The sequence below is a fragment of the Heterodontus francisci genome, chromosome 2 (genome assembly GCF_036365525.1).
Source record: "Heterodontus francisci isolate sHetFra1 chromosome 2, sHetFra1.hap1, whole genome shotgun sequence".
Classification (NCBI taxonomy): domain Eukaryota; kingdom Metazoa; phylum Chordata; class Chondrichthyes; order Heterodontiformes; family Heterodontidae; genus Heterodontus; species Heterodontus francisci.
The window spans coordinates 163097664-163110110 of NC_090372.1; the positions used below are offsets into that span (position 1 = coordinate 163097664).

Genomic DNA, 12447 nt, shown 5'->3' on the forward strand with positions numbered 1-12447 from the left:
GTGGTAAATCTTCTACAAAGAAAATCCAGCTCTGAGTCAGAAAATACTACAGCCTTCCCTTTGAAAACTAACTTCCTTTCCCTTTTTTATCTAGGTATTCAGGAAATCTTTCAGCTATGTTCATAATAAAATCATATCAACTTGATATCTGTCTTGTTATAAGGAGCTTCGTGGGAGCAAACAAATTATGTGCTTTATAATAAAGGACAAATATAGCTGGGTGCCAGCATATGATAGGGGCTCAGAACTTCAAATTGAAATGGATTGCAATTCCAGTTTTAAAATAAAATACATCGCAAAGTGAGGCTGCTGCTTTGTGTCCATCTCAGACTATTATTTTCTGGCACACTTCCACTTATCCTAACTCTTCACAAGAAGTGCTATGACCACAAAGTTAATTTTAATACTATGGTGGAAATTGGGTGAGTGGGCAATTAAAAATGAGCAGGCTGATCGAGTGGGATGAAATATGGGCCGGAATTTTATGCCACCCCAGCGAGCCGGATGGTGGCGGGTGGTGGTGTAAAATTGAGCGGGAGGCTCCGTCCCGCTCCCACCTCCACCCCACCTTAGGTGGGCCGGGGGTGGGGGGGGGGGGCAAGAAACAGGCCACCCACCCCAGGTCAATCAAGACCCTTAAGTGGCCACTTAACAGCCACTTAAGGGCCTTTGCCTCCACGGGTATTTTACCAATGGCAAGCGGGCATCTGGGAGACTGAAAGGCCACCCAGTGATACTTGGCAGCCTCTCAGTGCACCGGGGAGAAGGGGGGGGGGGGGGGGGAAGGAGTGGGGGGCCCTGATTGAGAGCCGCCCCTTCTTCCCCAACCATCCGCAGGACGCAAGACGCCCCCTTCCCCTCAAACGACCACCTTTGCCCCGCCGGGGCGCGACCGATTTCCCAGACAAGGCAACCCAAACTTACCTGCAGTCCTGGCTCCATGTCCTCAGCTGGGCTGCAGTCCCAGCAGTGGCCACCGCTCCCGGGGCGCTGCTGGGACTAAGAACTGCCGGACCCATGATTGGCCGGCAGTTCAATGAGGCAGGACGTCTTCCTCAAGTGGGTGGAAGTCCCGCCTTGGAACAATTAAAGCCCGGGGACCCATAAAATGCGGGTCGGATCCCCAGGCTGGGCGGAAGAGGGTTCGCCACCGACTTTTATGTCGGTGGCCAGTTTCCATCCACCGGGTGTAAAATTCAGCCCATGATTGGTGGAGGCTCACGTGGAGCATGAACATTGTTACAAACTAGCTCGGCAGAATAGCCAGTTTCCAGTCGCATAGAGTCAGAGTCATAACGGCACTGAAGGAGACCATTCGGCCCTCGAGTCCATGCCAGCTCTCTTTAGAGCAATCCAGTCAGTCCCATTCCCCTGCTCTATCCCCGTAGCCTAAGTTTATTTCCCTCGGGTACCTATCCAATTTCCTTTTGAAATGATTGATCATATCCACTTCCACCACCCTCATAATCAGCGAGTTCCAGGCCAACAGCGAATGGGAAAAGCTTTACTTTGTCTACCTTATCTAATCTTGTCATAATCTTGTACACTTCTATTAAATCTCCTCGCAATGTCCTTTGCTCCAAGAACAACCCCAGCTTCTCCAACCTAATCTTGTATCTAAAATCCCTCATCCCTGAAACCATTCTGGTAAATTTCCTCTGCACCTTCTCAAGGACCTTCACATCCTTCCTAAAGTGTGGTGACCAGAACCAGATGCAATCCCCTAGTTGTGGCCTAACCAGAGCCTTATAAAAGTTCAGCATAACTTCCCTACTTTTGTAGCCAATACTTCTATGTATGAAGCCCATGATCCCATATGCTTTACTAACCACTCTCTTCATATGTCCTGCCACCTTCAAAGATCTATGCACATGCAACCCCAGGTCCCCCTGTTCCTGCACACTCTTTAGAACTGTGTAATTAAGTATATATTGCCTCTCCCTATTCCTTCTGCCAAAATGCATCGCTCACATTTGTCTGTCACTTGTCCACCCATTCAGTTAGCCTATCTATGTCCTGCTGCAGTCGATTGGTCTCATCATCCTCACTGTTTGCCATACCTGCAAGATTCATATCATTGACAAATTTTGAAATTTTACTCTGTATTCCAATATTCAAGTCATTTAGATGTAGCAAAAAGAAGCAGTGGACCTAGCACTGCACCTTGGGGAACATAACTGTCTACCATTCTCCAGTCTGAAAAACAACCATTTACCACAACTTATTGTTTTCTGTTCTAAAAAAACATTTTTTTTATCCAAGCTGACACTAACCCTCCTATTCTATGAGCCTCAATTTTGTTAACCAGCCTTTTATGTGCTACTTTGTCTAATAATTTCTTAAAAGCCAATAGACAACATCCCTTCATCAACCTTTTCTGTTACTTCATCAAAAAATTCAATCAGATTAGTCAAACCCAATTTGCCTTTTACAAATCCATGCTGGTTATCCTTAATTAACTCAAACTTCTCCAAGCACCTGTTAATTGTTTCCCCTGATCGTTTCTAAAACTCAACTCACCACTGATGTTAAACTGACTGGCCTGTAGTGACTAGGAATGGCCTTATACCCTTTCTTGAATAAGGGTGTCATACTTGCCACTCTCCAATCCTTTGGTACCTCCACTGTATGAGGGAAGATTGGAAGATTATGGCAAGTCCTTCCACTATTTCCCGTCCCACCTCCCTTAGCAACGTGGGATGCAAGCCATCCGGACTAGGTGACTTATCCAATCTAAGTATAGACATCTTTTCCAGCACATCCTACCAATCAATTTTCACCCCATCCGTTACCTGTTGCAAATTCTGTGTAATTCTATGGAATACTTATCACTCAATTCTTCACCTGGATGAGGTGACTGTGTAAAGCAGCCAAGGGCATGATGAATTTATGGAAATCAGGGTCCCATTATGACATCAAAAGGATCCCCATTGCATTTTAACTGGGGCATGAGCAGGGAAACCATTGTGACTGCCTGAAAAGGTGGTGGAAGCAGATTCAAAAGGGAACTGGATATACACCTGAAACGGAAAAATTTGCAGGGCTATGGGGAAAGGGCAGAGCAGCACAAGTGGGATTAATTGGATAGCTTTTTCAAACAGCTGTCACAGGCATGATGCACCTCCTTCTTTGCTGTGTCATTTCTCTAATACTGTGTTTCTCCTGCCAGGCTGAAGCGGGTCTGCAAAGGGTTTTCAGACAGAAGAGGTCGTCCAAGTCAAGTCTAAAACTTTCCTTTGTGGGGCTAGGAGGATCTGGAATACACATCTAGGCCCTGCAAGGAACAGCCTTCACATTTCCCCCACTCTACTCCCCATCACGTCCTTCTTCAGAGACCTTCTCGGACCGCCTTCCCTGTGAATAACCTGTAAAGCAGCAAGCCTACCCAAGAAATAGAAACAAGAAATGCTGGAAATACTCTGCAGGTCTGGCAGCACCTGTGGAGAGAGAAGCAGAATTAACGTTTCAGGTTAGTGACCCTTTATCAGAACTGACAAATATTAGAAATGTAAAAGGTTTTAAGCAAGTAAAGTGGGGGTGGGGCAAGAGCTAACAAAACAGCCTACCCTAGAGCTGGCCGACCAAACCTTATCTCCTGCTTCCAATCAGCTTCTGTTTTGGGCAGGCAACTAATGAGTAGCATATGGATGGGAAACAAGAAATAAAATACTCCAAAGGCAGAATTTTATTGTGCTCTTTGAGGCAGGGGGAGGAACAAACAAAATGGCAGGGGCACTGTTCCTGACTTTGCCCAGGACCTCTGTCATTTTGAAGTCAGCCGTTCCTCCCCAGACCATTTGAGGCCCTTCAATGGCCAATTAATGGCCATTGAAGGGCCTCTTCCCACCTCCACCTCAATTTAGTGGAAGGCAGGGGGACTCACGCCATGGGTAGATGCTGTCAGGTAAAGCCAGGCGGCCTCCTTGTGGTGTCTGGGGTGGGGCTGGGTCCTTCCTTTGGGGCAATCCAGGGCCCTGGAGTGCTCCCCCTGGCTATTGCCATCCCCCGGGAAGACTACCCCCTCCGCCCACGCCACCCTCATCAACAGCCTCCCCCACAACCCCCATTCCATCACCTGGGCCTACCTGAATGGCCCACGGCGACCCTGACCCTACTCACCTTTCCCAGGGACTTCTCTCTCCTCGATACTGCAGGGCCTCTTGCAGTAACGGCAGTTGACACTGCTCCCAGTGGCACGGCTGGTACTGCAGAGCTGCCTGCCTTCCAATTGGCCTGCAGCTCTGGAGGCAGGAGCTCTTCCCTTAAAGAGACAGCATCCCCGACAGCGGGCAGTTAATTGGCTGCCCGCCATGGAATGGCTTCACGCGTCTAATCAAGGGCCTAGGCGGGGTCTCCCCCTGCCTTCTGGCCCACTATTGTGAGCCCCATCTTCAGAATAAAATGCAGCCCCAAGTCTCAAACTTAGGCCAGACAGCGCATTTCACACTTGCTCCACCTCTGCCTGCCTGAAAACTGCTCATGGTTAAAATGGACAATTTTCTATTTTCAAAATTGTAGCTGTAGTTGATTGGTCTGTTTAAAATATCAGAAGTCTGGGGGGAGGGGGTGGGATCGAGGGTGATAGTCGATCCCAGAAGGGTTTGAGAATGGACCAGCCAGCTGCGGCTTGCAGTAGTATTTTTGTGGAACCAGGAATCACTCCTGCTCCTCCTGAATATACAAAAATAAAAGAAAAAAAGAGTTTGGGGTTTTTTTTGAACAGCTATCAATGGTCCCTTTGAGAGCCTCTGATTCGGTGAGAAATGAGCATTCAACAGTTGAAAATCACTCGATTTGTCGATGTAGAAACTGAAGCTGTCGCACTTGTAAACACCACTAATCTATTTAGAAACCATAGTTCAAAGTTTTGTTTTCACCCGTTAATCTGTTTAATACACCGCAAATATTGTTACAGAGAAACTGAACTCTCACAACACACACCATACCCTAGGGATTAATAAATTAACACTCCACTAGATCCTTTGAAGAGTTTATAGAATCTGGAATATCTTAAATACACAGTTACAGACTTAACAGAAATAAAAATGTTTACCTAATTTCAACATAGCCAGAAGTACAGTTTTGACAGCCTTCTAATTTAAAGTGAGTAAAGTTGAGCATAATTTGTTTGTTGTTTTCCACAGTAATGGTGTAGATGCACTCTTTGATATTAGAGTAGCCATTCGGATAGTTTGGAGAGGTTAATGTGCCAGTCGATTCAAAGAATTCTTCTCTACATGCTGTATATGGAAAAAAAGAACTTAATATGTTACTGCATTGCAATTTAGAGTAATCTAATCACTACATATGGGAGTGGAAACATAGTTGACATTATACACATAAATTATGGATAGCCCATTCAGATATTATCTTATCGTATCATTGTTTAATTGATAATATATTCAGAATAATGTCACAAATTCAGTTGAGACAACGGAAATGTTGACTGCGATGTGGAAACGCCATGCGGCAAAACTCCACATATACAAAGTGGACTCCACCATGCTCTCAAGCATGGTGCTGAAAGTCTTTGGCAAGACTTTCAACATTTCAAGTAATTTCTTGGGTACTTCAAGCATTTTTCTTATCATGACTGATACCCATTTTCTCCTACTCAGCAGAGCAAGGAGAGAACGTCACCCTCCAGCATTTCACCCCCTGGGTTGTCCCTGCCACCAGGATCCACTCCTGCTTCATTGTGCGATAAGTTTTATCGGGTAAAGGCCCCGCTAACTCACTACTTAATCTACCCAAAGTGCCAATCTCTGCATTAGTGCTTGGGGGATATGGAGTGCATGGATGGAAATTCCTCAGAAGGACGGTCCTTCTCTGAGGTACCTTCTTCATCAGTTTCTTGAGCAGGTTCCTGCTACTGAAAGGAGCCTAGAGGAAAGGGACAAGTGTTTGGATGGCAATGAGAGACTGGATAATAACACAAGGTAGGCATGGCACCATACTGTTAGAGATCAGTTGAGGGTGATATTGTTTGCAATATATGAAGGGGTACAAATTATAATTGGGCCTTGACAATATTCCGGTAATAGTACTGAAGACCTGTGCTCCAGAACTTGCCGCACCCCTAGCCAAGCTGTTCCAGTACAGCTACAACACTGGCATCTATCTGGCAATGTGGAAAATTGCTTAGGTATGTCCTGTACACAAAATGCAGGACAAGTCCAACCCGGCCAATTACTGCCCCATCAGTCTACTCTCAATCATCAGTAAAGTGATGGAAGGTGTCATCAACAGTGCCATCAAATGGCACTTGCTTCGCAATAACCTGCTCAGTGACGCTCAGTTTGGGTTCCGCCAGGGCCACTCAGCTCCTGACCTTATTACAGCCTTGGTTCAAACATGGACAAAAGGGCTGAACACAAGAGGTGAGGTGAGAGTTACTGCCCTTGACATCAATGTAGCATTTGACCGAGAATGGCATCAAGGAGCCATAGCAAAACTGAAGTTAATGGGAATCAGGGGAAAACTCTCCACTGGTAGGAGTCATACCTAGCACAAAGGAAGCTGGTTGTGGTTGTTGGAGGTCAATCATCTGAGCTCCAGGACATCACTGCAGGAATTCCTCAGGGTAGTGTCCTAGGCCCAACTATCATCAGCTGCTTCATCAATGACCTTCCTTCAATCATAAGGTCAGAAGTTGGGATGTTCGCTGATGATTGCACAATGTTCAGCACCATTCGTGACTTCTCAGATACTGAAGCAGTCCATGTAGAAATGCAGTAAGACCTGGACAGTATCCAGCCTTGGGCTGATAAGTGGCAAGTAGCATTCGCGCCACACAAGTGCCAGGCAATGACCATCTCCAACAAGAGACAATCTAACTATCTCCCCTTGACATTCAACGGCATTACCATCGCTGAATCCCCCACTATCAACATCCTAGGGGCTACCATTGACCAGAAACTGAACTGGAGTAGCCATATAAATACTGTGGCTACAAGAGAAAGTCAGAGGCGAGGAATCCTGAGAGGAGTAACTCACCTCCTGACTCCCCAAAGCCTGTCCACCATCTACAAGGCACAAGTCAGGAGTGTGATGGAATACTCTCCACTTGCCTGGATGGGTGCCGCTCCAACAACACTCAAGAAGCTCGACACCATCTAGGACAAAGCAGCTCGCTTGATTGGCACCCCATCGACAAACATTCACTCCCTCCACCACCGATGCACAGTGGCAGCAGTGTGTACCATCTGCAAGATGCACTGCAGCAATGCACCAAGGCTGCTTAGACAGCAGCTTCCAAACCCACGACCTCCACCAACTAGAAGGACAAGGGCAGCAAATGCCTGGGAACACCACCACCTTCAAGTTCCCCTCCAAGTCACACACCATCCTGACTTGGAACTATATCGCCGTTCCTTCACTGTCGCTGGGTCAAAATCCTGGAACTCCCTTCCTCACAGCACTGTGGGGTATACCTACCCCAAATGCAGCAGTTCAAGAAGGCAGCTCACCACCACCTTCTCAAGGGCAATTATGGATGGGCAATAAATGCCGGCCTGGCCAGCGTTGCCCACATCCCATGAATGAATTAAAAAAAAAAGTGAATGCAACCTTCATGTAAGAGGTGTATTCATCCTTTAAACATAATACCTCGGTACTGCCGCCAGAAATTGCACAAGAAAAGTTGGGCGGACAGCAACTTTTCACTCTGGTAGCACAGGATTCACGGTCCTGTAGCATTTGAGCGGACAAAACATACTTCAAAGTTCGATTTACAGCATTGATTGCCTGTTGGAAGCCCAGAATTTGGTATCCATAATAAGGCAAAAGACATTCTGTCTGTTTATGCTGACGCCATCTTAACAAATGTTGCATTTAGAATTCTTTTTAATCCTGTGAATCGGCTGGTTAGCCAACTAATCCTAGTGAGTCCTGAAGTTAAAACTGCCTTGCCTCACACCGATAATGGTCACCCCCAACTCTCCAGCACCCCATGCACTGATCCCACTCCATGTTAAAATAGTTCCCATTATTTCAGCAGTTATGCTGAATGGTTGCCAATCCTGCATCCATGGACTGAGAGGCCAAAATAGTGGGAATTCTGATATTTGGAGTCCTTACCTTGGTCCCACCTTTTCTTACACTATTAGATACCGTGGTGTAAAATAAAGGAGGATTCTGCATCTCATAAGGCCAAGTGGGAAGTCCCACGTAAAGCTGCTGATCCCATCCTACATTTTGGCCCTTCTGCAGACTCCCACTGAAGTTACAGTGAACTGAACTGGAAGGGTTTGCATTTTCAAAGTGGATATTTGGTCACCACATCATCAGTAAAGATTAATATTTTGGAGCATTGTATTGTCGTAGAATCTGTAAGCAATTGGGATTTTCTCTTCAATTTATAATTGACTTTGAAAGTTAAATCATGGAGTTACTTTTGCTGTATTCAGCTTTTACAAACAGCTTTTTCAGGTCATTCAGATTGTTTTAACTACTGTACAAGGATTTTTTCTGCAATTGACCAAGTTCGTCACAGCTCAGTTTGTACATATTTTAGTTTCAGGTTTCCAAAACTGGTCACATGCTAGTTTTGGAAATCTGGATCTATATTGGCTGTTTTATATAATTGCGCACACATTTAGAAATGAAAAAGAAACCTTTCTCTGTGCATTTATTTCGACAGGCAATGGAAAATCAAACCAATCCAGACTGTGGCCACAAATTGTGTGATTTTATCCTCCTGCCTTTCATTAAGCAATGGAATATAAGCCAACAGAGCAAACGGAGCACAAAGCACTTTTGTGCAATTCTGGAAGCATGAAACCATAAAATCATAATGTGCACAGGATGCCAGAACTTTTCCTGTAGTTTAGTGTACAGCTTAAGAAAAAGCTGCAGCTTTATGAGTCACTGCATAAGCCTCTGCTTGGAAATTGTCCATTTAACCCAAATGTCAAAATGTACACTCAGATTTTTACTAGTTTTCTTCTGGAAGATTAATACGTATTGATGCTTGCTTTTGTCTTCATGAGAAATGTTCTCCACAATAATGTTATATGTTTTTGTCCATGTTATTAGTTTATTGTTATCTGGCTGTGGTTAATGGTTCCTTCATGTAGGTATGACATTAATGAGAGGAGGTTAACTATTTATTTTACTAGAACAGATAATAACTACTTAAAGTGAAGCTAGAGCTACTGGTTTTCTATGAAGGGCACTACCACAAACTGCTCAGTTAACCTGACTCAGAGGCAAGAATTTAATACTTCTCCCCATTAGTACTCATCATCTCAGTGCTCTCAGCTGCTTTTGTTTGTTATACTGTATTGCCTGCAGCTGACTTGCAATGGACCAGAGCAGAACAGCTTTTGAATTTTATTTGTTTGATGTAAATTCAAAAAGATTGCAGGCACACATTTGTTATGCCAATAATAACTGTTTCAACACTCCCACCAGAAAGTACCGTCAATGCTGCCTTTGTTACAGTAAACACCAGAAAGTCCGTTACAGAGGCTGACTTCTAATTTCTTCCAGTTAGTCATAGCATATTTTCAGGGTGTCTCCATTCTTAATATAAAAGGATATTAAATATTCCAAAAATCATTTTTAATACTTCCTTTTTGATTCACATCCCACAGGCTTCAAATTTGAATCAACTATTTTACAATTAAAAAAAGTTTTGGCACTTTTTCAGAAAATATTGAAAATAAAACAAAATTCTGTCAGTTAAGTTTATTTTAGTTGCTATCTATTTTGTAGCACAGTATCCCAAATCTGTGTAGCATTGTATCTGTAAATTATTTAAAAATGTCCTTGGGAACACAGGAAAATACAGAACTTGAAAAGACTTGGCAGTTTATCAGGCCACTCCCAAAAAGCTCATCTGGCTAGTTCCAAAATTTTTTTACATATACATATAAGGACAAGGCTATCATCTAAAGTGAAAACAGGAGTTCTGGACTCCATTATGTGCCCCACCCTTACATTTCAATCCTGATGATTAGTGCCTGAAAGCCATAGTTCTTGCAAGACATAAAACCAGCATGGAAAACAAATTAACCAGTTTCCGCCCGAGGGAACTGAAGGAATTACAATTCTTACTGCACCACATGGCTGTAACGGCAGTCAAATGAATGCATGTGATGAAATGTCAGCCAACTGGCAATTCTATGGTCTCTCAAATACAATTTGATTTTCTGCTTTCTTTTTTTCTTTTCTGCCATCCTTCCTTTCCTGAATGTCCTGACTTATGCTGGAGTATAGTTGCAGTGCTCACCATTTTTCTTGTTTGATATGGACATTGGGTCATTGAATATTAAAGGTTACTTAATCATAACTGAACTTGATCCTGTTCTCACCCAATATTCAAAGACAACTGGATAGCAATTAAGAGCAGAAATCCTATTTTCCCCTCCCAAGTCCAACTATAGCTACCCACTGTACACCTGATCAACTAATGATACAGATAAAGAATTGAACCTGGGACATAGGTTTATGGCCCCACCTCCTCATCTGTCATTTAGCAGTGAAGAATTTCTCTATTAGGAAGTAGAGAGAAAACAGGGAACTACAGGCCAGTTAGCCAAACATCAGTCATTGGGAAGATGCTGGAAACTATTATTAAAGAAGTCTTAACATTGCACTTGGAAAAGCATAGTATGATTAGACCAAGTCAGCATGGTTTTACTAAAGGGTGATCTTATTTGACAAATGTATTTGAGTTTTTTGAGGATGTAACTTGTAGGATAGATAAAGGGGAACCAGTAGATGGATTTTCAAAAGACATTCGATAAGGTGCCACTTAAAAGATTAATAGGCAAGATAAAGGCTCATGGTGTTGGGGCAATGCATTAGCATGGATAGAGGATTGGTTAACAGGCAGGAAGCAGAGATTGGACATAAATGGGGCATTTTCAAGTTGGCAGGGTGCCGCAAGGATCAGTACTGGGGCCTCAAATATTTACACTCTATATTAATGACTTGGATAAAGAGACAGAGAGTAATGTATCAAAGTTTACTGATGTTACAAAGATCGGTGGAAAGGTAAAATGTGGGGAGGCCATAGAAAGGCAAAGAGATATAAACAGGCTAAGTGAGTGGGCAACAAGATGGCACATGGAGTATAATGTAGGGAAGTGTGAAGTTGTTCACTTTGGTTGTAAAAATAGAAAAGTAGAATATTTTTTAAAAGGTGTGAAACTGGTAAGTGTTGATGTTCAGAGAGACTTGGGGGTACTCATACAAGGAATGCACAAAGTTAACATGCAGGTGCAATAGGCTATTAGGAAGGCAAATGACATGTTGGCCTTTATTGCAAGGGGATTGGAGTACAGGAATAAACAAGTCTTACTAAAATTGTACAGGGCTTTGGTGAGTCTATACCTAGAATACTGTGTGCAGTTTTGATCTCCACATTTAAGGAAGGATATACTTGCACTGGAGGCAGTGCAGCGAAGATTTACTAAATTGGTCCTTGGGATGAGTGGGTTGTCTGATGATGAGAGGCTGAGTAAATTGGGCATACATTCTCTGGAGTTTAGAAGAATGAGAGGCGATCTAATTGAGACATACAAGATTCAGAAAGGGCTTGATAGGGTAGAAGCTGAGAGATTGTTTCCGCTGGTTATGGGGGCACAGTCTCAGGATAAGGGGCCAATCATTCAGGACTGAGATGAGGAGAAATTACTACACTCAAAGGGTTGTGAATTTTTGGAATTCTCTACCCGAGGGTTGTGGATGCTCCATCGCTGAATACATTTAAGGCTGGGATAGATAGATTTTTTGTCTTGCGGGGAATCAAGGGATATGGGGAGCGGGCAGGACAGTGGAATTGAAGCCCAAGATCAGCCATGATCATATTGAATGACGGAGCAGACTCGATGGACCATATGGTCTACTTTTGCTCCTATTTCTTGTGATCTTGTGTTCTTTTTCTGATGTTTGATGTACTTTTTATTCATAGCTCGTATCAATAAAAGCCTCACATGGATTATAATTGTTGCATGTACTCATCATCATATCCGTTCTGAGTTACATGCTGATACCTGGTTTTTACTATACCATAGAAAAAAATATAATTCTCATTACCTCCTCTGGATGAGGAACAGGTGCAGAAAATCTTTTGGAGGGAGGCCAGACAAGAAGTTGGAGATGGGGAAGTAAGATGGCGCATGCCAGTTGCAGGTTCATGTTGAATGTCTGCTTCCCTTTATTTTTCTCCTACTGCGGGCTGCATTCACTACCAGCAAATCCTAACATGAAGCTTCATATTATTTATTCCACTGTAAGTTACAACATTGCTCATCAAAAAGAAACAGTAACCTCCCTTTTACTCTTTACCTTCTCCAGTTGTTGCTGAGGAAGAACTCAAATCCCAGGACATCCAACCCTGCCAGCATTTCAGGAGCACACACGCTAATCACTCTAAACCTCCTGGGCAAAGAAATATCCTCCCTGGGTCAGTTAGCCAGTGAGTCAGAGGGCAATTTT

The 12447-nt window shown here is 43.7% G+C and overlaps 1 protein-coding gene across 3 annotated transcripts in view; it reads right to left on the reverse strand.

Annotated features, from left to right (window-relative positions):
* The window catches only part of cubn (cubilin (intrinsic factor-cobalamin receptor)), a 403204-nt gene that overhangs the window by 302398 nt on the left and 88359 nt on the right, over positions 1-12447 (reverse strand). For all 3 annotated transcript variants that reach the window (XM_068013312.1, XM_068013303.1, XM_068013322.1), the window contains exon 15: positions 5054-5240. In XM_068013312.1, coding sequence (XP_067869413.1) covers positions 5054-5240 — 187 coding nt within the window. The remainder of the gene's footprint in view (positions 1-5053; positions 5241-12447) is intronic.